This window comes from Ammodytes marinus, assembly GCF_949987685.1.
Source record: "Ammodytes marinus genome assembly, chromosome: 23".
In the NCBI taxonomy this organism is placed as follows: Eukaryota; Metazoa; Chordata; class Actinopteri; order Uranoscopiformes; family Ammodytidae; genus Ammodytes; species Ammodytes marinus.
In genome coordinates this window covers 4,295,713-4,323,515 of record NC_137227.1, presented here as the reverse complement: position 1 = coordinate 4,323,515, position 27,803 = coordinate 4,295,713, and the positions used below count along the sequence as shown (strand labels likewise).

Genomic DNA, 27,803 nt, shown 5'->3' with positions numbered 1-27,803 from the left:
TATTTTATCATTTCATATTTACAGTAGGCAAAATGATTGCACCAAACCAAATTTTCTTCAAGGATAACTTTATTTTCAAGCACCGGAAATCGTATCTCTTTGTGTGTTCTCACAGCGCGCAACTTGACAGCTGACAGCAGAGCCAAAAAAAATGTGACGTCTCAACCCAATGATTTCAAGTGAAGTTGAATTCAAAAAGGATTTAGAATTTCAAAGCAAGGCACCACTATGCAACAGGACTGCACAGAAATGAAGTCCAGTGGGCCTTACTTCACCTCTGACATTGACACACCTATCACGAAGGAAAAAGCACCTACTGTATATCACTGATAACCTTAAAGATGGCTTTCTTCTATTACAGTGTCCCAGTAAGCCATGATGGTGTGCTAAAATACAGCATGGCACTGAAGCAGCTAAATGGAATTCAGTCATCGTTCATTTTATTATTGTGAGATGACAAAATGTCTTCAGTGAGATAAGCCTGTAAGGTTTTTGGACTTTCACATTGGAACTTGACCTGTTGTCATAGCCCAACAATTTACACCAGGACCTGAGTGAAAGATCATTTTCCCACTAAGGGTCTATGCGATTTGGTTGTCATTTACCTCATGTCCCCATACCCCGTGGTAATGTACAGTATGTTGCCTTATCAGCACTGGGGTTCTGTGTTCTGATGGACCCACAGTGCCCCTGTCTGGCCGTGATAAAATATCACACCCTGTTGCTTTTTTCATACAGGGAATGTCTTGAAAGCACAAGCCTTTAATTATCATAGCAGGGACCCCAGCACTTAGAGTGTAGTTGATACTGTAGGTGCTTTAGATTATATTGTGTAAAGTAAGAAAGGAAGAGAAATATTCAGGACTGGATATAGCTAATGCCTTTTTAGAAAAAGATATGAATGGAAAATCCCTACTAACCGGTAGGTAACTTTTTAGCTCAGACGAACTGTAAGTGGCAAAGCAGATAGAAGCTCTTTTTATCCATTCAGTGTTTAGGTGATGTCAGGGAAATGAAACCTACTTACAAGTTTGAAGAAAAGACTACTGACATGATTTAACTTTAATTTTAGGTTAAAGAAAAAAAGGTCCCAAAAACGAAGGAAACAAAATGTTTGTGTAAATATTTCCACTCAAGATGAGAGGCTTTTTCAGTCTGTCATTCTGTTCTTTAAAAATACTGAAAGTTGACTAACAAGCTTCAAAATGTACATAAAACAAAGGCTGCATTGCCACTACCTGTTTGTCTCACTAAAGTCCCAACTGATCTTTGCACTTACTTTAAAATAAAATGTTACTGCAGCTTGCAAGAGCATGTTTCTTCAAAAAAGGGTGTTTTTCCAAATTCTTTTTAGATTAACCCAAAAACTGGAGAGAAGTCTACAAGTGCTTCTACTCATTAAGTGAATGGTATTGCAACTTTAAAAAACAACAACATGATGGAATATGCAAGCTTTATGAAATGCAGATTCTTTTATATGATTTTGTTTTAAGCATATTGAATGTTACTCTTGAAATATACTGTAAATAATCAGTTAAGTATCAAAATAAACATGTAAAAGTATGAGTTTAAGATGTGTTTTATCGTTCTTTAGTCGTTAGGGTAATAGCATTGACAATATTAGTTTTTTCTCCCATCTGAGAATAGTTGATTACTTTGTTGTGGTCAACACAATTTAAAGTGATTTAAAGCTGTAACAACCAATAATTTTACATTGACGTATTTAATGACTGTCTTAATGTGGAAGCGGTCTTAATGACGAACACACTAAGTGATCAAACAATTCTCCGATTTTTTCAGCACTTTGAGTTTTTGCCTTTGGTTTATCAGGCAACAACTTCACTGTTTTGATTCTCTCACCACACAGAGTGAACACGTTCTTAAATCATATGGGTGGTATTTATAGATGGGCTTATCCTTTTCTATATTTGTATCTTTTCTACAGAAATATTTGTTCTCGTATTATCCTGAATTGCTTTCACTTCTGGTGTCTTTTAGGTTTGTGGTTTACTTGTTTAGCCCTGAATGACGTCTGTCTACAGCCACCAATTTGTACATGTCTGTATGTAGAAAGTTTTAACTGAAGCAAAGGTTCAGTGCTGCTCATGAAGCATATCCTTATAGCCATATCCCTGTGAGCTCCATGAAATAAGTGTTAGCACTTAGCTGTGAATATCAACATTTTTATCAACTCAGATCTTCTCGAATTTGGACAATGGTGACTGGACAGTCAGATAATGACTTTCACAAAGACTTCAGGAAGAAAATCAGCCTGAAACCATACGAGTGAAAGGTGCTCGTCTCATTTGAAAGCCCAACCCATCTCTGCCAACGAGCCTGTTACAGACTCGTCCAACCTGTAGTAACTTACTGTAAATGGGAGGAGCAGGAAAGAGTGTCAGAAGACTGAAAGAAATGCAGAAAGAGCACATCATGTTAAGTTAGATATAATTCGTACTTAAGAGAACACCATACGTCAACACTGTAAGTCAATGTTTTTACAATCCTACAACAATTAAATTACAATGTTATCGTAAAATATCTGTGCTCATCTGAAATAGCAATGTATACCCCTAACTTATTCCTAATGCATTCTTAAAGTTATCTGGTTATAATGGATGTTTTCTTACAAACACAATATAAGAAGCATATTTATTATATTATATATTATCATGCCTACTTTGACCAAAACCTATTTATAGATATTTCATTATAACTCAAAGTTATACTATTGCTTCGGATCTCAATGAGGAAGTTAAATGTCTTATTTTCCAGTCACGTCAAGGTGTGGCACTCTTTGTGCATCAACAAGTTATATCTAAAAAAATTCAATCATTAGAATTAGTACTTTTAGAATCTAGGACCAAGGTCCAAAGTTGACTGTAGTTGTGTCTGGATGAAATAAAAACTCATCCTGTTCCTACTTTTCTCAGCAAACATTATTAATATATGAGATTTTTCCTTTACCCTACTTATCGGTGCGTTTTTTTTCATAGCTCTGGAAATAAATGTCTCTATAGTTGTACGTTACTTTATGTATTGATCGGAAGGGGATCTCCTGGATACACCATGTCTATGCATTTTTTACTCAGAATCTGCACCTCTCACTTATATTTCTCTGAGCGGAGCTTATCTTTCTTTTTCTCCACATGTTGTAACAGTCAGTTTCCTGTGTAGACATGACACACTGACAGTATGAGAATCCTGTCAAGAGTTTTCCTCAGAGAAAACGTATTGTGTCTGTTATGTGCAGAGTTCCAAATAGAAATACAACATCCTCTAAATGTACATATCCACTGTGTTTCACTTTGGTTTTGCTGATGGTAAAAGGAGTTTGGTCTGAGCTTCTAGAAGCATTAAAAGAATACTTTAAAAAAAACAATGACGCATGCTTAAATTCTAATAAATGTTTTTCTGTTTGCCAAAAGTTTAAAATGGAATCCAACATTTTGGAATATTAATAACATAATTTTGTCTATTTCTCAGGTACTCTGAAGCGAAGAAATGGAGTTAATCCGACAGCATCAAAAAACCACCCCAATAGAAACACACCCTATAATACAGTATATTATTGACAACAAGCTCAAGGAGCTAAAAGAACTATTAAACAATGACAACACTAATCAAGCTCACCCATGCATTGAGTTGAAGGACTTCATAACACCACTGATTGCTGCTGTTGTATATAAAAGAAGAGATATTTTTGCTTTCCTTTTGCAGCAGGGTGCAAACCCAAACTGTACCTCCAACACATTCTTCACACCTTTGCATTACGTGTCAATTTACAAAGGACCAGTTTTTTTTGCGGAGAAACTGCTTGAAGCAAAAGCTAATCCAGATGGACATACTGTGTCAATAAATGGCTGTAATTTACAGCCTTTCACACCGCTGTAAACTGCTGCCATCAATGACAGGGAGTCTGTCTATAAAGTGCTCATTTCTGCTGGTGCAAAGGTATCATTGGTACCTGTCACTAGTCTGGAAAATAATACTCACAATGAAAAAATATACAAAATGATTCATAACTTAGCTTCGAACGGACATGAATTATGCTCCAAAATCAGATATTTCCTTGATGTGTTAATTGCTGTGCAAAGGAGTCCACCTGAAAAAGTGTTCCGAACATTTGGCAGTCACATGCTGTTGGAGCATCATGAGACTCACCTGACCATGATTGAAACACTTTTTAGTGTGACTGGGCAAGGTGAAGAAAAATACCACCGAAGATGTATCAAATGGCTAAAGGACACTGGAAATCTGAACTCCTACATTGAAGGTGCAGTAAGTCGCTTTCCAAACATCCCAAAGGAATGTGTCAATCTTGCAATTGTAAGTTTGAATGCAGTTCTGTGCACTGTGGAAGAGCTACCAAATGAACAAGCACTAGCTACAATCCCCTGTCTACTGGAACAGCTTTGCTCAGAGGGGAGCTCTGTTAAATGGCAGGTAGTTCTGGAAACACTTTATGTGATAACGCAGAAAACAAAAGGCACAGATGGCTGGGACCGCAACTTTACTGAGAAGTTAGGCAAAACAATTGCTCCTTTTGTGCAAGAAAAACACGAGATTACCATTAGAATCCTCACTTACGGTATATTTGGAAACATGCTTTCATTTGCACATGCATCTGAAATCTTTACATCAGTGGGGATCACCTCAGTGCCCGAGGACGTACTGACATCTGCAGATATGCTCATGCTAAAAGATATGAAAGAAGCGCTCAGACGACTGGATAATCATTTCAGCAAACCAACATTGGAACATGAGGACGTTGCAGCTGGACCTGGATCCAAGAAAAAGAAGAAGAAAAAGAAGAAGAAAAAGAAGGGAACGCAAGAAGAGCAAAGAGACGAAGTTTGCACCGCTGAAACTGATCCAATAGCAGTTCCCATTATGGAGTCAACTTCAAATGTTAAGCCATTACCACCCATCAACACCACTACGTCATCAATAAAACACAAATGGCTACAGATCAGCAAGAGGTGGAGAGTAGAATTAGAGAACCTTCTGAGCACTGATGAAAGTAAAGTAACCAGAATTAAGAGCATGGTTTATGTGAATGATGCAGAATTCCGCATAGCGAGGGGAAGTGATGGAACTGAAGTCTTCTTGGGGCTGAGAGACGATGGCACTGAAGTTGCTTTGAAGAAAATGAATAACGCCAACTTTCAAGTTCTGAAGAATGAGGAAGGAATTCTACGACTCCCAGAGCTTGATCATCCATCTATTGTACGATATGTTGACAATGCGGAGGATGAGAACTTTGGATATCTTGGTCTTCAACTTTGTGAATACACATTGGAAGAATACATTGATTTTAAAATCAATGATGGTGGTTCCATGAGAAATAATTTTGTCCATCAGCTTCTGGACAGTTTAAGGGTTCTTCACTGTCACAACCCTCCAATTCTCCACCGGGATCTCAAACCACAGAATGTTTTGATCGGTAAGATAAGTTAAAATATCCTGAAATGATGAAATGTACCTTCTGAAATTAATCAAATAAAGTACAGAAATATTTGAAATCCTAATTATAATACATAATTTTGTTTCCTGAGTCTGTATTTACTTTGTCTTACAGATGTTAACGGCAGGGCAAGATTAGCTGATTTTGGTATAAGTAGACGGTTACTCAAAGGCCAAACAACCTGTCGAACAGGCAGTGCAGGAACAAAATGCTGGATGGCGAGAGAGACTTTAGCAGGTGGAGCTGACACACCGTACAAGAGAAGCACTGATATTCAGGTACATTTTTCTGCTTTACAAAATTATTTTATGACTTGTAAAATACTTACTGAAATGTTCTGTTAATTTTTAAGGTGGCAGGGATGATGATTTATTATATCCTGTCTGGTGGACACCATCCTTTCAGTGACATACCCTTTAAAGTTGAGAGCAACATTTATGAAGGGATTTACACTCTGGACCATGTTGAAGATGCAGTGGCACAGGATCTCATCGAGTGGATGATCAACAAGGAACCTAAGAGCAGACCTACAGTGGAGGAATGCTTGAGTCATCCCCTTTTCTGGACCACTGAAAGGTAAGAAGGAAACACTGATTGATTGATACGTTTATGGATACAATTGTAAATTATGTAGCTCTTGATGAGAGGAAACCAAAACTAGGGAGTTGAAGACATGGTGTGTGGGGAGGAGAGCATAATGCATAACACAGGAAACAGGTGTCCCTTATCACATCTAAGTGATACGTTTCTACTGAATTTCTGCATTAAGGCCTTAACAGTAATTTTTCCTTTACACCAGGAGAGTAGAATACCTGAAGAAGATTGGTAACAGGGAGGAAGTGGTAAAGTATCGAGATGCTGACCAGGAATTCATTTCTCTGCTGGACAAATGTGCTGGGGAGGGAACCTTCAAACTATGGAAAGATAAGGTGACTACAACGTAACATTGTATTCTTTATTTGGAATACACCTAGTTGGTATTACTGAAGTCCAGTTTATTACTCAGTATAAATATAACGTTAGCCATTATAGTTTTCACCAGAGATTGTCCAGAAGATGGATCCCAAGAACAAAGCCTATCCTGACAACACACTGGCCTTACTCCGCTTCATAAGAAACCTCCATGAGCACCAGTAAGTGAAACTGGGTAGAAATTGATTCATAGACTTAAAATGTGAGAAAGAAAAAAATCCGGACACTGAAACAGTAATTATGCACTTTTATTTATTTTTCTTATATAGTCAGAAAATTGTGTGGTTCAGTCTTTTTACAAGAAAAGAAAATACATCTTTGCGACACATTTTTAGATCATGAAAATTTTCCAAATAATGTTAAATTCCACTAATTGCTGATACTATGAATATAAATCCACAGAACACAGTTTTCCAAAGGCAAAAATTCTTGAGTTTTTTTCTTTTTCTCTTTACAGTTAAATGAAGGCAGTAAAAAAGAAAATCATGGCATTAAATTGTATTCAAAATGGCTCAAAATGACTGTTGTGCGTTAGTCATTAAGACGACCTAATGTGGTCATGGGTGTCATCTTCAAACTAGATGACTAGAAGGTTTTTAAGCTGGCTGTTCATTTGTTTCTTTGTTTGCATGATGATTGTGTTTGCAGTGCCAAGGATGCAGCCAACATTGATTTGATGGAGATGTTTCCCGAACTCTTTGGATGCGTTTACAAATTTGCCAAGACCCAAGGGTGGAATTCAGAGACCCCTTTGAAGGAAATGTTTCATAGAGAAGACATCACCACCAGCTTTACAAAGCTATCCATGAACCTTAAGGAGGACCTGGGTGCTCCAGTTCAACCCAGTGACTTCAAGTGAAGTTGAATTCAAAAAGGATTTAGAACTTCAAAAGCAAGGCATCACTATGCAACAGGACTGCACAGAAATGAAGTCCAGTGGGCCTTACTTCACATCTGACATTGACACATCTATCAAGAAGGGAAAAGCACATATGTCACTGATAACGTTAAAGATGGCTTTCTTCTACTCAAGCGTCCCAGTAAGCCATGATGGTGTGCTAAAATTCAGCATGACACTGAAGCAGCTAAATGGAATTCAGTCATCGTTCATTTTATTATTGTGAGATGACAAAATGGCTACAGTGAGATAAGCCTGTAAGGTTTTTGGACTGTTGCATTGGCACTTGACTTGTTATCGTAGTCCCTCAGAAGTACTAGCAATTAGAACAATTGTGAGATGAATAAAGAGGTGGGGGAATTAATTCTGTTCTAAAACAAGGATTTCAAATGAACAAGCACAACATAACGTGGTAAATAAATGAGTCATAACAAGCACACAGGAGTGTTTAGTGATTAGTTTGGTTTAGCTTCTTGCTTTTGGGCCATTAACATGGCATTAACATTACATTATCAAGAATTTGAAAAGAATATGCATTTAGAATTTCTGCAATTCATATGCATAAATAAGAAAGAATGACACATACTTAGATGAAATTGTCTCTTTTGTGGAGGAAGAGGGTTGTTTTGCTGCATTTTTTCCCCCGTAAAATGTTGACTTTTTCTCATTATTTTTCGACTTTTATCCTTGCAAAATATCGACTTTATTCTCGAAATACATTTAACTGTGACTTTTTTTCTCAAATCTTTTTTCTCTTTTTTCAACATGGCCCTTATACTCTGTTTACACACTTTAATGGTGTGTTCTTCTGCCCATGATAATATAAGACAGCCTCAAAGAAGGAGATAAAGGTTTCGAGATAGGTGTTAAAAGGTTTTATGTGCAGGGTTCAACATAACTTTTTTTTCCTACTGGCCCGCCGGGCCAGTGGATCCGAGTTTTACTGGCCCCTTGTATATTTTCACTGGCCCTGCACACACTTTTTTTGTGTCAATAATTATAATACCTGTATTAGAAAAATAAAGAAAGATAACCAGATCTAAAGGGAATATCTATACTATAACAGTATAGATATTCCCTTTAGATTTGGTTATTTTTCTTTTAGTTAATTATATGAAATGTTGATATTGCTCATACACATAATATAAAACCAGGCAAACATATTGAATTAGAAGCCTACAACTGAAAGTATGTTGAAAGAGTCGGCCAGTATTTTAAAGTCAAGTAGTTTGATGGTTGTTTTTATTCTTGAACTTGGGTAGTTTAATGAATAGTTCACCTGCAGAAGTCATGTGTGGTAGGCTGTTTTTATTACTTTCTCTATATGCATTAGGGATGTGAATGTGTCGACCGAATGACCGGTTTTCCACTTGCGCTCAAGTTGACTTCAAAAATAGAATAGAAATCCGAAAATCAGTGGGTTATGCCGTTTTTTTAATGGGAGATTTCACCGTGTATGTGAGTTCACGTCTGGTCGTGAGCGCGCTGCAGGAGTGTCACTTCTCCATGAAGTGTCAGCTTCACATAAGAGTCCGGTGTGGGACCATTTTTTCAAACTATTGATAAAAAACAATGCAGTGCAAAATATGCAGCATAAGTTAAACGCTCGTCTAAGACTATGACGTTAAATCACCTTAGAAACACACAATGCCTTCGTCCGATCACAGCAGCGTTTCACCGTGTGATCTCGCCAGCGAGTGAGCCGCCGCGCAGATGAACTGTGGTTTGTGGCTAAAATAATAACCGGGGATATTCTCCCCGTTAGCGATTTCAATGGGAAAGACTTCCGCGATCTGATTGAATGTCTCGAGCCTGAAAACACAGTGCCAAACTGCGCGACTATAGGAACTGTGCAGTGAGCGGAGTCCCTCCGTTCGTTTCTGTCTACAACCGACACAATCACCGGAGACGCATTCACAGCGTTTAAATAACGCCTCTCATTTGTATTACCATTGGGGCTTGCATGCAAATACTGTAACATTACGTCGGCAGATAAAGGAAAAGCGCAGTTATCATTTTCTGCACCTCAACCTCTGCTGTGGGAAGAAAGAAAGGAGGCAAAGCAAGTCGATTGATTTGTCGACTCGCAGGCGGACGGTAGGCAGCTCTGCCAACGGAGCGAGAGTGCACCCGCTTGTTGCTCCGCCTGTCCGCCCACGCATCGGTTGTTCACTGGCCTTTCATTAAAAAATATATTTTATATTAGGTTTATTATATTGAGTCTTAAATAAACACTGCTTTCATTACGACTCTCAACGCGCATTTCAATGAACCATGATGTAGTCTACAAAAAGATACTGAACTGTGATTGGCCAGTCACTGGCCCGGGCGGGACAGTGACTGGCCAATCAACTTGCCCTGCATATGATTTTACTGGCCCCGGGCCATCGGGCTATACGTTATGTCGAACCCTGATGTGCTTATGATGTTTTTTCATTTTTTTACTGATGTTTGTTTTTAACTAGCCTATGGTTTATTTTGTTGGGTATCTTTTTATTTTACATTTGTTATGTATTCATTGATACATGCATTATGTATTTTAATTGTATATGCTATTGAAAGATAGAATGGAGTTTGACTTGAGTTTACTCTGTGTTCTATGGTGCAGGTTGCAGCTCATAGCTAAAAATAAACTAGGCCTTTGTCTGTGTAGACAGGAAGTGAGTGAACTGTAGCTACAGGAAGGGGAGGGAGAGGAAGTTGAGATGTAAAGAAGAAAGAAAAAATGCATGATGTATGATGTGCCATTTAGCCAATGAATTGATTGTGTTTCTTTTGAATGCCTTATAGTACTCATACTCCCCTTAACTCTGTAACAGGAGATGTGACAAAGGACACTGTGCAGCAACAAGACACATCTGCAATCCCTTGCAGGTCTGACTCATCCAAATGTATAGCTATAGACCTAGGCTAAGTTTATTTTTTAAAAGGCTATCACTAAAAAAAGCCCCTTCTGGTAAAGTATCTAGTGCTGATGTCGTTCTTCATCAAAGAATGGAACTGAACTACTTGATGAACTTAAATATTTATTCCCATAGTCTTCTGTCACAAATCAGAGCTGAGCTGATTAGTGTTTGGAATGATTTTTGTTTCTCAAGGTTTTGACTATGTCCTAATGGCCTTGTCCTATTATCAGTTTTCATGGCCTTTCAGACTTTCAGATATACTACCATTCCACAAAGAGTTAGACGAAGAGTGAAAAGGGTGGACAGTATGGGTACGTTCCAATACCCGTTCAACAGGCCCTCGTTCACTTGCCCTAGGCACTTGCCCTCGGGGGAATCCCCGCTGCCATCTTAAGTGTCGTTCCAATAGTCTGGAAACTGAAGTGAACTTCGTGAGATAGACCCTCGGAGGGCTGAGTGATCAAGTCAACATGGATGGTCACTCCGAGGTGGATATCACCCACAGTGCATTGCAGTTCGTCTTCTTCTTCTCCTTTTATTTTCCGGTAGACTGTATGCTTTTAGGGACATCGCGGCCACCCGCAGGACAAATATAGGCCTATATATATAAATATATTCCAAAACGCAATTAGGCTATCCTATTTCCATACGAACAATCCAGTGAATGTATTGCAGTTTACACATTGCTGCTATAACACCGATGGCTGCCAATTAGAGGACTATTTAAAACAAATGTTTTTGGTTGAAAGTATAAATAAGAAAATATGTCGGAGCAAACTATTTACATGTGTAAGTAACAATATCTTGATAATCTGAGTTACCGTGTCGAAATTCAATGTTTGTTATGCTATGGAAATGGCTTTCTGCAACATAGGCTACCTTAGCAGAATGTTATAATTCTGTATTATTTGCATTCAGATTTACCTATGTAACTGACGGTCCATTGCGACTACAAGGGCAAGTGGGCAAGTGGGTTCCATTTAAATCCTCCGCTCCTCCCCCGCCCAGTCTCCCTCCGCTCTCCAAGTTCCCTCCGTGCAACGTATGCTGTTACGTCATGCCAAGGGCTGAGGGGAGGTGAACGAGGGGAAGTGCAACTACTATTGGAATGCAGGGCATGTTGTCTTATCAGCACTGGGGTTCTGTGTTCTGATGGACCCACAGTGCCCCTGTCTGGTCGTGATAAGATATCACACCCCTTTGCTTTTTTCATACAGGAAATGTCTTGAAAGCACAAGCCTTTAATCATCATAGCTGGGACCCCAGCACTTAGGGGCACTTTACACGGTGAAAACGTGAGTTTTCCCGTTTTTGGTTTTAAAAAAAAAAACCCGTTCAGACACAATTTATCTGACATCTTCACCCGTACACAAAGTTTTCAGAGGAAACGGGCCGAAATCGCTGAAGTAGCAGCCATGCCAAGCCAATAGTCAGCGGTGACACAGCCTAGTAGATAGCTCTTCCGGTACAATTTGATGCATACAACCTTACTGTAACCGAAAATTAATGCCACTAACGTTCATAAAGCGGTTGGTGTAAGCTTGGGGTTACAAATATTGTAAAAGACTGTCCTCTTATTTCACCGCATTGAACTCGGAAAAACAGCAGACTTGCTGATAGTGAAGGGGCTTCGTGAGCGGATATTTTCCTGTTAGGCGTACTTCAAAATAAAAGTCAACTCACGTGTGTCCGGCGAAATGCTATGAATGTTTAGCCAGTGAAATGCTTTTACTGTGAAGCCGTAGCCTTAATGCTCCTTTTGTTGAACAGTAGCCTAACTTAACCGCTGCACGCTGATAGTGTTTTTTTAATGTAGAGCCGTGTCCCTGGCATATAGAAGTGACACACGTTTATTTAGCTAGAAAAACAGGCAGAGCACAACTCTTTCCCTATTTGCTTGTAGGAGCGATTGGTGGCACGATAACAAATGCATCAGCAACAGCACAACGTCCATGAGCACAATGAATGCAGCTCGGTGATCCGCCATTGTTGTTGTTGTTTTCCAACTGGCGCACGTGGACCTACAAAGACGGCGCATGCCTATTTATATCCAAACGCAATGCGCATGTGTGAGGGTGGAGCCGTGACGTCAGCGTTATCAGGGGAAATGGTTTCGGTGTTTACAGGAAACCAAAACCGTTAAGTTTTCCAAAAAATCCTCCCTCGGAGGTGATCTCAAAAATCTGCGGTTCATGCCTGCGTTTGCGTTTGCGTTTGCTGTTTTCCTGTAAATGATATAGTGCAACCGCAGAAATTTTTCTGCGTATGCACCGTTTTGCGTGGCCGTGTAAAGTGCCCCTGAGAGTGTAGTTGATACTGTAGGTACTTTAGATTATATTGTGTAAAGGGGGAAAAAAAGACAATTGTTTTTTTAGGAAGAGAAAATATTCAGGACTGGATATAGCTAATGCCTTTTTAGACAAATTTATGAATGGAAAATCCCCACTTACCGGTAGATAACTTTTTAGCTCAGAGGAACTATAAGTGGCAAAGCAGATAGAAGAAAAGACTACTGACATGATTTAACTTTTCTTTTTAGCTAATAACTACTGTATAAAAAGGTCCCACAGCAGGAGTCAGTGGAATCTAAGGAATACATCTGATAAGAATAAGTCATTTATTTGCCCAAAAACGAAGGAAACAAAATGTTTGTGTAAATATTTCCACTCAAGATGAGAGGCTTTTTCAGTCTGTCATTCTGTTCTTTAAAAATACTGAAAGTTGACTAACAAGCTTCAAAATGTACATAAAACAAAGGCTGCATTTGCCACTACCTGTTTGTCTCACAAAAGTCTCAACTGATCTTTGCACTTACTTTAAAATAAAATGTTACTGCAGCTTGCAAGAGCATGTTTTTTCAAAAAAAGGGTGTCAAATTATTTTTAGATTAACCCAAAAACTGGAGAGAAGACTACAAGTGCTTCTACTCATTAAAGGCCTACTTCACCGGTTTGAATATGAAGATGTATTGAATTCTGAGATCCTATGTAGTATAAATGTGCGAAAAAAATTTAAATCGGTTCATCCTAGCCTGAGAAAAGGCAGAAAGAGTGTTTTTTTTAACCCTATATTTCTCTTTCTTGTGACATCACAGAAAGAGAAATATAGGGTTAAAAAAACTTACTTTGTAAATATTACTGTGATGTCTTTTACTGTGACATCACAGTAATATTTACGAAGTACCGAACCAATGAACCGATTTTAATTTTTTTTGCACATTTATACTACATAGGATCTCAGAATTCAATACACCTTCATATTCAAACCGGTGAAGTATTGCAACTTTTCTTTTTAAACATGATGGAATATGCAAGCTTTATGAAATGCAGATTCTTTTGTATGATTTTGTTTTAAGCATATTGAATGTTACTCTTGAAATATACTGTAAATAATCAGTTGAGTATCAAAATAAACATGTAAAAGTATGAGTTTAAGATGTGTTTTATCATTCATTAGTCGTTAGGGTAATAGCATTGACAATATTAGTTTTTCTTCCCCTCTGAGAATAATTGATTACTTTGTTGTGGTCAACACAATTTAATGTGAATTTTACTTTACTGCCTTTGGACATTTTGATCTTAAAGCTGTAACAACCAATAATTTTACATTGACATATTTAATGACTTAATGTGAAAGATCAAATGATTCTTAGTTCTATGGAGTGTTTCAGCACTTTGAGCTTCTGCCTTTGGTTTAATAACAGGCCACAACTTCACTGTTTTGATTCTGTCTCACCAGACTGAGCAGACACATACTTAAATCACATTGGTGTTATTTATAGATAGGCCTATCTTTTTCTGTATTTGTATATTTATTACAGATAGATTTGTGCTCGTATTATCTTTAATTGATTTTAACTTGTGGTGTCTTTTATGTTGGTGGTTAACTTTTTCAGCCCTGAACGGTGTCTGTATACAGCCACCAATTTGTACATACATGTAGGCTATTATTAGTCTGTATGTAGAAAGGTTTAACTGAAGCAAAAGTTCAGTGCTGCTCATGAAGCATATCCCTATAGCTCAATGTAATATGTATTAGTACTTAGCTGAGAATATCAACATTTTTATCAACTCAGATCTTCTCAAATTTGGACAATGACGACAGATAATAACTTTCCCAAATACTTCAGGAAGAAAATCAGCCTGAAACCATATGAGTGTAAGGTACTTGTCCCCTTTGAAAGCTCAACCCATCCCTACCAAAAAATATGTTCCTGACTGGTCCAACCTGTTCATACTTACTGTAAACGGGAGGAGCAGAAAGATGTACAAAAGAAGAACACCATGTTGAGTTAGATATCATTCATAGGCTACTACAGAGGACACCGTAAGTACATTTCTTACAATCCAACAATTACCTTACAATGTTATGTAATGAATGTCTACTTAATGAAAAAAATATCAATAGCCTATGTATTATCTTATAATGACCTCAGACCTAAATGAGGAAGTACAATGTTTTCAGTCGGTGAACTCGAGGTGTGGCACTCTTTGTGCATTACAAATTCAAAGCTGCTTTTATCAGCAAACATAATAAATATAGGAAATATTTCAAGTTGTTCGATGAAATGTTTAAGTGCCTGTAGCCCATTTGGCAGTGTGTTTTTTTCATAGCCCTGGTGATACACTCTAGTTGTACATTACTTTATGTATTGAGCGAAAGAGGATGTCCTGGATACGTCCATGTCCGACCGTGCATTCTGTCCTCAGAGTTAGCACCTCTTTCCTATATTTCACTGCACAGACCTTTTGGTGTTATCCCTTTTCCTCCACAAGTTGTAACAGTCATTTGTCAGTCCATAGTGGGCTAGTTGCTGCTCTGTTGGAACAAATCAATTCAGAGGGTTGTATTTACGTGAAGCCAGATAACTTGGGCACAGGGTGGGGCAAGAAAGAATACATGCTCAAAAATCACATTCACAACTTTCTTTGTGTGGAAACATGGAACACTGACAGTCCTGTGAAGAGTTTTCCTCAGAGAAAACGTATTGTGTCTGTTATGTGCAGAGTTCCAAATAGAAGTATAACATACTGCTTTGATTGCTTTTGGATTATACTGTATTTTAAGAGTAGAACAATGCTATTTTATAATATTTTAGATAATAAAAATGTGTTGATTTACACATCCACTGTGTTTCACTTTGGTGTTACTGTTGGTAAAAGGAGTTTGTTCTGAGCTTCTTGAAACATTAAAAAAATGCTTTAAAAAACAATGTAACACATAATGCCTAAATGATCCTTTCCTGTTTGCCAAACGTTTTAAATGGAAAGGTAACACTTTACAATAAGGTACACAAAAAAAGAGTAGTTACCCTTTTAAAAACGGTAGTTTACCTTTTTAAAAGGTTAGTTTACCTTTTTAAAAGGTAAGTTTACCTTTTAAAAAGGTAAGTTTACCTTTCAAAAAAGGTAAGTTATACATACCAGTCTGCTGTTTCTGCTCATCCGTGAACTGCCCGTGTAGTGACGGCATTATGATTAACTTAGTTCAAGGCACGCAAGCTTGAATCTTCAGTTTCGACAACACCATTCATGTTGTGGAATTAAAGGGTGCTCACTACTGCTGCTTGGCTGCTCTCTGTTCCAGAGGCCCGAGGTACGGCTCTTTGGGTTCGGTTTCCCTTTTCCAAGTTCGGTTGAGGTTAGGCTAGGGATAGTTAAGATCTGAACGAGAGCTTATCCTTGTGTATAGGTTAACATCTGTATTGATTATATTGGGAGCTGTGTATCCTCACTTGTAACTTGTGACTGATGGCAACCTTCAATAAAGAAACCTGATGAGACCAGAACTATCTTCCCGAGTCTCAGTGCAGGTCTCCTTCTAGTTTTAAGATGATTGATGGAATCAAAGGCCCTCTCGGCCACTACCTGATTCCACTTCAATAACCTAAATTTCTCTTTTTCTCAGGTACTCTGAAGCAAATAAATGGATTTCCTTCAACAGCTACAAGAGACAGTCTCCCCAATAGAAACACACCCTATAATACAGTGTATAATTGACGACAAGCTCAAGGAGCTAAAAAAACTATTAAACAGCGACAACATTAATCAAGCTCACCCATGCATTGAGTTGGATGACTTCATAGCACCACTGATTGCTGCTGTTGTATATAATAGAAGAGAAATATTCACTTTCCTTTTGCAGCAGGGTGCAAACCCAAACTCCAACACAACATGCTTGACACCTTTGCATTATGTGTCAATTTACAAAAGACCAGTTTTTTTTGTGGAGAAACTGCTTGAAGCAAAAGCTAATCCAGATGGATGTGATTCACAGCCTTTCACACCGCTGCAAGCTGCTGCCCTGAATGACAGGGATTCTGTCTTGAAAGTGCTCATTTATGCTGGTGCAACAATCTCAGTGTTACCTGACACTAGTCTGGAATATAGAACTCAGAATGACAAAATATCCAAAATGGTTCATCACTTTGCATCAAAAGGACATAAATTATGCTCCAAAATCAGATATTTCCTTGATATGACAATTGCTGTGTCAAGGGACCCACTTGAAAAAGTGTTCCAAACACTTGACAGTCACATGCTGTTGGAGCATCCTGAGACTCACCTGACCATGATTGAAACACTTTTTAGTGTGACTGGGCAAGGTGCAGAAGAATACCGCCGCAGATGTATTAAATGGCTAAAGGACACTGGAAATCTGAACTCCTACATTGCAGGTGCAGTAAGTCGCTTTCCAACCATCCCTAAGATATATGTCAATCTTGCAATTGTAAGTTTGAATGCAGTTCTGTGCACTGTGGAAGAGATACCAAATGAACAAGCAATAGCTATAATCCCCTGTCTACTGGAACAGCTTTGCTCAGAAGAGAGCTCTGTTATATGGCAAGTTGTTCTGCAAACACTATATGTGATAACACAGAAAACAAAAGGCACAGATGGCTGGGACCGCAACTTTACTGAGAAGTTATGCAAAACAGTTGCTCCTTTTGGGCAAGAAAAACACGATTTTAACATTAGAGTCCTCACTTACGGTATATTTGGAAACATGCTTTCATTTGAACATGCATCTGAAATCTTTACATCGGTGGGGATGACTTCGGTGCCTGAGGACGTATTGACAGATGCAGATATGCACATGCTAAAAGATCTGAAAGAAGTGATCAGACGACTGGATAATCATTTCAGCAAACCAACATTGGAACATGAGGACGGTGCAGCTGGACCTGGATCCAAGAAAAAGAAGAAGAAAAAGAAGAAGAAAAAGTCAGAAAAGCAAAGAGACCAAGTTCACACAGCTGAAGCTGATCCAACTGCAGTTCCTTTAATGGAGTCAAACGCACATGTTAAACCATTACCACCTGTCAACACTACAATGTCATTGATAAAACACAAATGGCTACAGATCAGCAAGAGATGGAGAGTAGAACTAGAGAACCTGCTGAGCACTGATGAAAGTAAAGTAACCAGAATTAAGAGCATGATTTATGTGAATGATGCAGAATTCCGCATAGCCAGGGGAAGTGATGGTACTGAAGTCTTCTTGGGGCTGAGAGACGATGGCACTGAAGTTGCTTTGAAGAAAATGAATAACGCCAACTATCAAGAGATGAAGAATGAGGAAGGAATTCTACGACTCCCAGAGCTTGATCATCCATCTATTGTACGATATGTTGACGCAGCGGAGGATGAGAACTTTGGATATCTCGGTCTTCAACTTTGTGAATACACATTGGAAGAATACATAAGAGATATCACAATCAATGATGATGGTCTGATGAGAAATCATTTTGTCTATCAGTTTCTCGGCAGTTTAAGGGTTCTTCACTGTCACAACCCTCCAATTCTCCACCGGGATCTCAAACCACAGAATGTTTTGATCGGTAAGACAAGTTAAAATGATGAAATTCACCTTATGAAAATCAAAAGAAGAGCCACAATGTTTGATACTATAATTATAATATTTCCGTTTGGCTCCTGAGATTGTCTATGTGATTTGTCCTGCAGATGTTAACGGCAGAGCAAGATTAGCTGATTTTGGTATAAGTAGACGGTTACTCAAAGGCCAAACAACCTGTCGAACAGGCAGTGCAGGAACAAAATGCTGGATGGCGAGAGAGACTTTAGCAGGAGGAGCTGACACACCGTACAAGAGAAGCACTGATATTCAGGTACATTTTTTGGTAACACTTAATAATAAGGGTACATTGATTAACTGTTAATGAATGATAAGTTGAAGCTATTCATGGTGAGTTAAATAATGGTAAGTTAATGCTTACTAAGCATTAACTAACTGTTAATGCTTAATTGTTCTGCTATACAAACTTAAAGGTGAAGTAAGCGATTTATTTATGAAGTGCTCTTTATTCATACAGTCATCACTTACATAGTGTGCGTGTTTCATAAAGCCGATCTCTCAGTCACTCGCTCTGCATGTAATCGGCAAATAAACTTTTCGGGGATCCCGAAACTGATATCCAATCAAAAGAGAGAAAGCTACAAACTGGCACCCGTCTCACTGCCGGTGCACGCGCAGAGCGACAGATGGGTGAATGTTTATGCGCCTACAATGGCGGAGCAGGTAAACATCCTTCCCAATGTCTGTTTTGATGGTTTTTATCATGTTTTATCACTCTTACTTATCTGAGATGATGCTAGATAACCCGCTGCTTGAAGACATTAATGTGGGGACGATAGAGGGGACTGCTAACTGCAGTCAGTGACAGGAAGTTAGCTAAACTGACCATTCCGCTTACTGAACCTTTAATTTATGACTTGTTGAAAAATAATTACTGTAATTTTTAAGGTGGCGGGGATGCTGATTTATTATATACTGTCTGGTGGACACCATCCTTTCAGTGACATACCCTTTAAAGTTGAGAGCAACATTCATAAAGGGAAGTCCACTCTGGACCATGTTGAAGATGTGGTGGCAAAGGATCTCATTGAGTGGATGATCAATAAGGAACCAAAGAGCAGACCTACAGTGGAAGAATGCTTGAGTCATCCCCTTTTCTGGACCACTGAAAGGTAAGAAGGAAACACTGATTGATGGATACATGTATGGATTAGAATCCTTATAATTTTATTGTTTTAATAATCTTTAGACTGTTATGTCATTTGTTCGGTTGGTCAAAAATGTTTGTGAAATATTTCTACCTTTACTGGATGAAGTGGCACACACATAATTTAAAGGTTGGTGATCGTGTGACCTTTCAATAAGCCCGACCAATGTTGATTCAAAGTGTGTTTTAATGCATATCTTTGTTAAGTGTAATGGCATATCAACATGTGATAATCATAACTAAACATTTGCAGCTGAAGGTGGTGAGAAGATCATTAGTTAACAAGTATTAGGTCAAAAACCAAACCTGATGATGGAGATGATTCATGATAATCAATTCAATAGGTGAGACATTTAACTGAAACCCTAGAATGTCAACCCCGGGGGCATTAGGGGTCAAGTCCAGGAATTATCTGAGGCAGTAGGAATGGGATGGGATAGGATAGGGAATGGTCAGTTTTCATCTCTAGCACCATTTTAAATCAATACTAGATGAGTTTGTCTTATGTTTATTCTGCACTTCATATATCCTCAAGTAAACTTATTTTCCCTGTGTTATGAAAATTTACCATAAACCGCTCATTCTACTTGCAAACCGCAGTAGTGCATCTCTGCAGTTTAGACAAATGCATCAGTTATTACACAGTAGTTCATCGCTTCATCGCTATGTCAATTCACTGGGTCATATAGAAGACAGTTGAAAGAAACACTTGGTCTGTAAAAGGTAACATGATGCTCTTGATTAGAGGAAACCAAACTGTCACAGGAGCTGTAAGCAGGCGACTATGTAGACGTCATCCCTCCTCTGTAATAAACACGTGTTTTTTAAATGAGAGAACAACAAATTAAGCATTTACAGCAAAGAAATAATAATAATTCAAACGCTTCCTGTTTCCGGTTTAAGGCAGCGCCAGGAGCTTCATAGCAACAGCATAGCAACCAGTATATCGACCTGAAAGAAATGTTGTATTTCTACATTTTCTTGGCGATGTCCAGAATAATATTCGTGATAACCATCAAACTACATCGTATACATTCACTGAGTGAAGATTGTGAGAGTAAGACACACATTTCTCACTAACAATGTTATCAAAAACCCATTTAATAGTTTATATATCTTAAAAATCTGCAGAATAAAAGCTGGGGCAATGGCGGTCACAGCTTGGGTTTCGTTTCGGCCGGGAGGATTTGAAAGTCACGTGACATGTACGCTGTCCATTAGAAATGAATAGGGGGAACAAATGTAGGTAATTCACAATTTCAAGGCCTGTATTGTGAAATCTCTACATTTTGCGCTGTGGACCAATGTACCTATTTTACATTTCACTGTGAGACTGGGTTGGTATGGCGCTCTGGGGCGGACGTTACCGGATGACGACAGTATTCTCCGTCGAAGCTGTGATATTAAACAACAGAGATGGCTGTGGATATGTTGGTTGAGTGTGAGACGGCTTTGACCTCGACACTTAAAGCTGGGGTGGGTAACTTTTCACTGTAATAATTGGCAGAAATGTCATATTAGCCATTCAGCTATATGTAGGTGAAATGGTCTGAGAATATCTACTCATCACTTTGCTCTCCCCTGCCTCTGTGTGCCGCCCCCAAAAATTGCCACCGCTCATGTACACTTTGACCAATCAGAGCGAGGCTCCGATTCTCCGTTCTTATTGACTGTTGGGACTTTCCGTTCACCTTGGCAACGACATTGTTGCGTCAGTTGCGTGAGCGTTCACGACCCTAGCAGTCTGACAGTTTGGCACTATGGCAGCCAACAAACAGCAATGTCTACAATCAACGGCCCCTAAATGTCCTATTTCCCGTTTAACAACAACTGCTTACACCACTAAGACAGCAAGGATACGAGGAAAGACACTAGTTGAAAAAACATTAACGCGCATAACTGTCGTTGGGAGGGAAGAGCTATAGCAGGTAGAGCGTGTCAGGGAGGGACCAGAGAGAACACAAGTGGAGCGGTTCAGGTATTTGGATTCGGATCTCTATCCCAACTGCTATTTTCTCCCAAATCATATACCCCAGCTTTAACGATTTGGAAGCCGGCACTCAAATCTTTCATTAGCAAGAAAGATGAATGTTCTGTTTTGCCGACCGACCACGCCAAAAGTTTTATTTAATAGTTAATCTCGCTTTTCGCTAAACGAACAGGGCTTAATACCGCACCTCTGATTGATTGTAGTGCTATCCAATTGCGTGCAGTGGTATTTGAAATGCACGCGTAGGTGCCACCCCTTGAGCTATATCGTTCTAGATATGGGTCTGGATTTCCAAGCTACTGAACTTCTGCAACAGGGCCTTAACAGTAATGTTTCCATTACACCAGGAGAGTAGAATACCTGAAGAAGATTGGTAACAGGGAGGAAGTGGCAAAGTATCGAACTGCGGGCAAGGAATTCATTTCTCTGCTGGACAAATGTGCTGGGGAGGGAACCTTCAGACAGTGGAAAGATAAGGTGACTACAACGTAACAATTTAAATATTTATTTGGAATACACCTAGTTGGTAGTACTGAAGTCCAGTTTACTACTTAGTATAATTATAACATTTGGTGTTAAAGTTTTCACCAGAGGTGGTCCAGAAGATGGATCCCAAGAACAAAGCCTATCCTGACAACACACTGGCCTTACTCCGCTTCATAAGAAACCTCCATGAGCACTGGTAAGTGAATCTGAGTTTAAATTGATTCACAGACTTAAAATGAGAAGAAAAAAAATCATAACACTGAAACAGTATTAAACACATTTATTTATTTTTCTTATATAGTCAGAAAGTTGTGTTGTTCAGTCTTCTTATAAGAAAAGAAAAGAACATCTTTGCGACACATTTTTAGATTATGGAAATTTTCCAAATAATATTAAATTCCACTAATCACTGATACTATGAATATATATCCACAAAAAACTGTTTTTAAATAACCAAGAATTCTTGATTTTTTTTCTCTCTTTACAGTTAAGTGAAGGCAGTAAAAAGACAATCAATGGCTCAAAATGACTGTTGTGCTTTAGTCATTAAGATGACTTAATGTGGTCAGGGGTGTCATCTTCGAACTAGATGCAAATTTTGAAGCTGACTGTTCATTTGTTTCTTTGTTTGCATGATGTTTGTGTTTGCAGGGCCAAGGATGCAGCCAACATTGATTTGATGGAGATGTTTCCTGAACTCTTTGGATGCGTTTACAAATTTGCCAAGACTCAAGGGTGGAATTCAGAGACCCCTTTGAAGGAAATGTTTCATAGAGAAGACATCACCACCAGCTTTACAAAGCTATCCATGAACCTTAAGGAGGACCTGGGTGCCCCAGTTCAAGAGTCTCAACCCAGTGACTTCAAGTGAAGTTGAATTCAAAAAGGATTAAGAACTTCAAAAGCAAGGTTGAACTATAATTTGATATACTTGGATGTATACCGTTTAGGTCTAATACTCCCTGCGATAATGGTGGTATACCCCCAACAATTTACACCAGGACCTGAGTGAAAGATCATTTTCCTACTAAGGGTCTAAGACGTTTGGTTGTCATTTACTTCATACCCTGTGGTAATGTACAGTATGTTGCCTTATCAGCACTGGGGTTCTGTGTTCTGATGGACCCACAGTGCCCCTGTCTGGCCGTGATAAGACATCACACCCCTTTGCTTTTTTCATACAGGTAATGTCTTGAAAGCACAAGCCTTTAATTATCATAGCTGGGACCCCAGCACTTAGAGTGTAGTTGATACTGTAGGTGCTTTAGATTATATTGTGTAAAGTAAGAAAGGAAGAGATGTATTCAGGACTGGATATAGCTAATGCCTTTTTAGAAAAATATATGAATGGAAAATCCCTACTTACCGGTAGATAACTTTTTAGCTCAGACGAACTATAAGTAGCAAAGCAGATAGAAGCTCTTTTTATCCATTCAGTGTTTAGGTGATGTCAGGGAAATTAAACCTACTTACAAGTTATTAGAAAAGACTACTGACATGATTTAACTTTTATTTTTAGGTTAAAACTACCGTATAAAAAGGTCCCCACAGCAGGAGTCACTGGAATCTAAGAAATAAATCTGCCCAAAAACGAAGGAAACAAAATGTTTGTGTAAATATTTCCACTCAAGATGAGAGACTTGTTCAGTCTGTCATTCTGTTCTTTAAAAATACTGAAAGTTGACTAACAAGCTTCAAAATGTACATAAAACAAAGGCTGCATTGCCACTACCTGTTTGTCTCACTAAAGTCCCAACTGATCTTTGCACTTACTTTCAAATAAAATGTTACTGCAGCTTGCAAGAGCATGACTTTTTTTAAAAAAGGGTGTTTGCCAAATTCTTTTTAGATTAACCCAAAAACTGGAGAAGACCTTCTACTCATTAAGTGAATGGTATTATAATTTTTTAAAAAACATGATGGAATATGCAAGCTTTATGACATGCAGATTCTTTTGTATGATTTTGTTTTAAGCATATTGAATGTTACTCTTGAAATATACTGTAAATAATCAGTTGAGTATCAAAATAAACATGTAAAAGTATGAGTTTAAGATGTGTTTTATCATTCATTAGTCGTTAGGGTAATAGCATTGAGAATATTAGTTTTTTCTCCCCTCTGAGAATAATTGAATACTCTGTTGTGGTCAACACAATTTAAAGTGATTTAAAGCTGTAACAACCAATAATTTTACATTGACATATTTAATGACTGTCTTAATGTGGAAGAGGTCTTAATGACGAACACACTAAGTGATCAAACAATTCTCCGATTTTTTCAGCACTTTGAGCTTCTGCCTTTGGTTTATCAGGCAACAACTTCACTGTTTTGATTCTGTCTCACCACACTGAGTGAACACGTACTTTAATCACATTGGTGGTATTTATAGATGGGCTTATCCTTTTCTGTATCTTTTCTACAGAAAGATTTGTTCTCGTATTATCCTAAATTGCTTTCACTTCTGGTGTCTTTTAGGTTTGTGGTTTACTTGTTTAGCCCTGAATGACGTCTGTCTACAGCCACCAATTTGTACATACATGACTGTATGTAGAAAGTTTTAACTGAAGCAAAGGTTCAGTGCTGCTCATGAAGCATATCCTTATAGCCATATCCCTGTGAGCTCCATGAAATAAGTGTTAGCACTTAGCTGTGAATATCAACATTTTTATCAACTCAGATCTTCTTGAATTTGGAAAATGGTGACTGGACAGTCAGATAATGACTTTCCCAGGGACTTCAGGAAGAAAATCAGCCTGAAACCATTTGAGTGAGGGGGGTTGTCCCCTTTGAAAGCCCAACCCATTTCTGCCAACGAGCCTGTTACTCGTCCAACCTGTAGTAACTTACTGTAAATGGGAGGAGCAGGAAAGAGTGTCAGAAGACTGAAAGAAATGCAGAAAGAGCACATCATGTTAAGTTAGATATAATTCGTACTTAAGAGAACACCATACGTCAACACTGTAAGTCAATGTTTTTACAATCCTACAACAATTAAATTGCAATGTTATCGTAGAATATCTGTGCTCATCTGAAATAGCCATGTATACCCCTATCTTATTCCTAATGCATTCTTAAAGTTATGATGTTTTCTTACAAACACAATATAAGAAGCATATTTATTATATTATATATTATCATGCCTACTTTGACCAAAACCTATTTATAGATATTTCACTATAACTCAAAGTTATACTATGGCTTCGGATCTCAATGAGGAAGTTAACTGTCTTATTTTCCAGTGACGTCAAGGTGTGGCACTCTTTGTGCATCAACAAGTTATACTGTATCTAAAAAAAATTCAATCATTAGAATTAGTACTTTTAGAATCTAGGACCAAGGTCCAAAGTTGTTGTGTCTGGATGAAATAAAAACTCATCCTGTTCCTACTTTTCTCAGCAAACATTATTAATATATGACATTTTTCAAGTTGTTGAATAAAATGTCTAAGTGCCTTAACCCTACTTATCGGTGCGTTTTTTTCAATAGCCCCGGAAATAAATGTTTCTATAGTTGTACGTTACTTTATGTATTGATTGGAAGGGGATCTCCTGGATACACCATGTCTATGCATTCTTTACTAAGAATCTGCACCTCTCACTTATATTTCTCTGAGCGGAGCTTATCTTTCTTTTTCTCCACATGTTGTAACAGTCAGTTTCCTGTGTAGACATGACACACTGACAGCATGAGAATCCTGTGAAGAGTTTTCCTCAGAGAAAACTTATTGTGTCTGTTATGTGCAGAGTTCCAAATAGAAATACAACATCCTGTAAATGTACATATCCACTGTGTTTCACTTTGGTTTTGCTGATGGTAAAAGGAGTTTGGTCTGAGCTTCTAGAAGCATTAAAAGAATACTTAAAAAAAACAATGAAGCATGCTTAAATTCTAATAAATGTTTTTCTGTTTGCCAAAAGTTTAAAATGGAATCCAACATTTTGGAATATTAATAACCTAATTTTGTCTATTTCTCAGGTACTCTGAAGCGAAGAAATGGAGTTAATCCGACAGCATCAAAAAACCACCCCAATAGAAACACACCCTATAATACAGTGTATTATTGACAACAAGCTCAAGGAGCTAAAAGAACTATTAAACAACGACAACACTAATCAAGCTTACCCATGCATTGAGTTGAAGGACTTCATAACACCACTGATTGCTGCTGTTGTATATAAAAGAAGAGATATTTTTGCTTTCCTTTTGCAGCAGGGTGCAAATCCAAACTGTACCTCCAACACATTCTTCACACCTTTGCATTACGTGTCAATTTACAAAGGACCAGTTTTTTTTGCGGAGAAACTGCTTGAAGCAAAAGCTTATCCAGATGGACATACTGTGTCAATAAATGGCTGTAATTTACAGCCTTTCACACCGCTGCAAACTGCTGCCATCAATGACAGGGAGTCTGTCTATAAAGTGCTCATTTCTGCTGGTGCAAAGGTATCATTGGTACCTGTCACTAGTCTGGAAAATAATACTCACAATGAAAAAATATACAAAATGATTCATAACTTAGCTTCGAACGGACATGAATAATGCTCCAAAATCAGATATTTCCTTGATGTGTTAATTGCTGTGCAAAGGAGTCCACCTGAAAAAGTGTTCCGAACATTTGGCAGTCACATGCTGTTGGAGCATCCTGAGACTCACCTGACCATGATTGAAACACTTTTTAGTGTGACTGGGCAAGGTGAAGAAAAATACCACCGAAGATGTATCAAATGGCTAAAGGACACTGGAAATCTGAACTCCTACATTGAAGGTGCAGTAAGTCGCTTTCCAAACATCCCAAAGGAATGTGTCAATCTTGCAATTGTAAGTTTGAATGCAGTTCTGAACACTGTGGAAGAGATACCAAATGAGCAAGCACTAGCTACAATCCCCTGTCTACTGGAACAGCTTTGCTCAGAGGGGAGCTCTGTTAAATGGCAGGTAGTTCTGGAAACACTTTATGTGATAACGCAGAAAACAAAAGGCACAGATGGCTGGGACCGCAACTTTACTGAGAAGTTAGGCAAAAAAATTGCTCCTTTTGTGCAAGAAAAGCACACCATTAGCATTAGAATCCTCACTTACGGTATATTTGGAAACATGCTTTCATTTGAACATGCATCTGAAATCTTTACATCGGTGGGGATGACTTCGGTGCCCGAGGACGTATTGACAGATGCAGGTATGAACATGCTAAAAGATCTGAAAGAAGTGATCAGACGACTGGATAATCATTTCAGCAAACCAACATTGGAACATGAGGACGGTGCAGCCGGACCTGGATCCAAGAAAAAGAAGAAGAAAAAGAAGAAAAAGTCAGAAAAGCAAAGAGACCAAGTTTACACAGCTGAAGCTGATCCAACAGCAGTTTGTTTTATGGAGTCAAACGCACATGTTAAACCATTACCACCCATCAACACTACAATGTCATTGATAAAACACAAATGGCTACAGATCAGCAAGAGATGGAGAGTAGAACTAGAGAACCTGCTGAGCACTGATGAAAGTAAGGTAACCAGAATTAAGAGCATGATTTATGTGAATGATGCAGAATTCCGCATAGCGAGAGGAAGTGATGGTACTGAAGTCTTCTTGGGGCTGAGAGACGATGGCACTGAAGTTGCTTTAAAGAAAATGAATAACGCCAACTATCAAGAGATGAAGAATGAGGAAGGAATTCTACGACTCCCAGAGCTTGATCATCCATCTATTGTACGATATGTTGACAATGCGGAGGATGAGAACTTTGGATATCTTGGTCTTCAACTTTGTGAATACACATTGGAAGAATTCATAAGAGATATCCCAATCAATGATGGTGGTCTGATGAGAAAGAATTTTGTCCATCAGCTTCTGGACAGTTTAAGGGTTCTTCACTGTCACGACCCTCCAATTCTCCACCGGGATCTCAAACCACAGAATGTTTTGATCGGTAAGACAAGTACATATATATTCAAATGATGTAGTTCACTATCTGAATGAAAAAGAGCAATCAGACAGTATATGAATTTATATGAAGTTATAATTATAATACGTAACTATTTTTCCTTAGTTTTGTTTATGTGATT

The 27,803-nt window shown here is 38.4% G+C and overlaps 1 protein-coding gene across 4 annotated transcripts; it reads left to right on the top strand.

Moving 5' to 3' along the window:
• The first annotated feature begins 2,410 nt into the window (after window positions 1–2,410).
• LOC307269252 (uncharacterized protein) lies at window positions 2,411–23,582 on the top strand. Of its 4 annotated transcripts, none has more exons than XR_013845494.1 (7): window positions 2,411–2,484; window positions 3,487–5,446; window positions 5,582–5,745; window positions 5,820–6,043; window positions 6,267–6,396; window positions 6,491–6,600; window positions 7,088–7,103. XR_013845494.1 is itself a non-coding variant. In XM_080052138.1 (7 exons), exons 2-7 carry the CDS (start codon window positions 4,015–4,017, stop codon window positions 22,610–22,612), a joined length of 2,271 nt encoding a protein of 756 aa, XP_079908264.1. In that variant the 5' UTR covers window positions 2,411–2,484; window positions 3,487–4,014; the 3' UTR covers window positions 22,613–23,582. The 4 variants fall into 4 exon arrangements, 3 of the variants coding, with proteins under 3 accessions (XP_079908264.1, XP_079908265.1, XP_079908263.1); XM_080052138.1 differs by lacking the exon at window positions 7,088–7,103 and adding an exon at window positions 22,393–23,582 and having other exon boundaries at window positions 6,500–6,600; XM_080052139.1 differs by having other exon boundaries at window positions 6,500–6,600; window positions 7,088–8,190.
• Window positions 23,583–27,803: the final 4,221 nt, after the last annotated feature.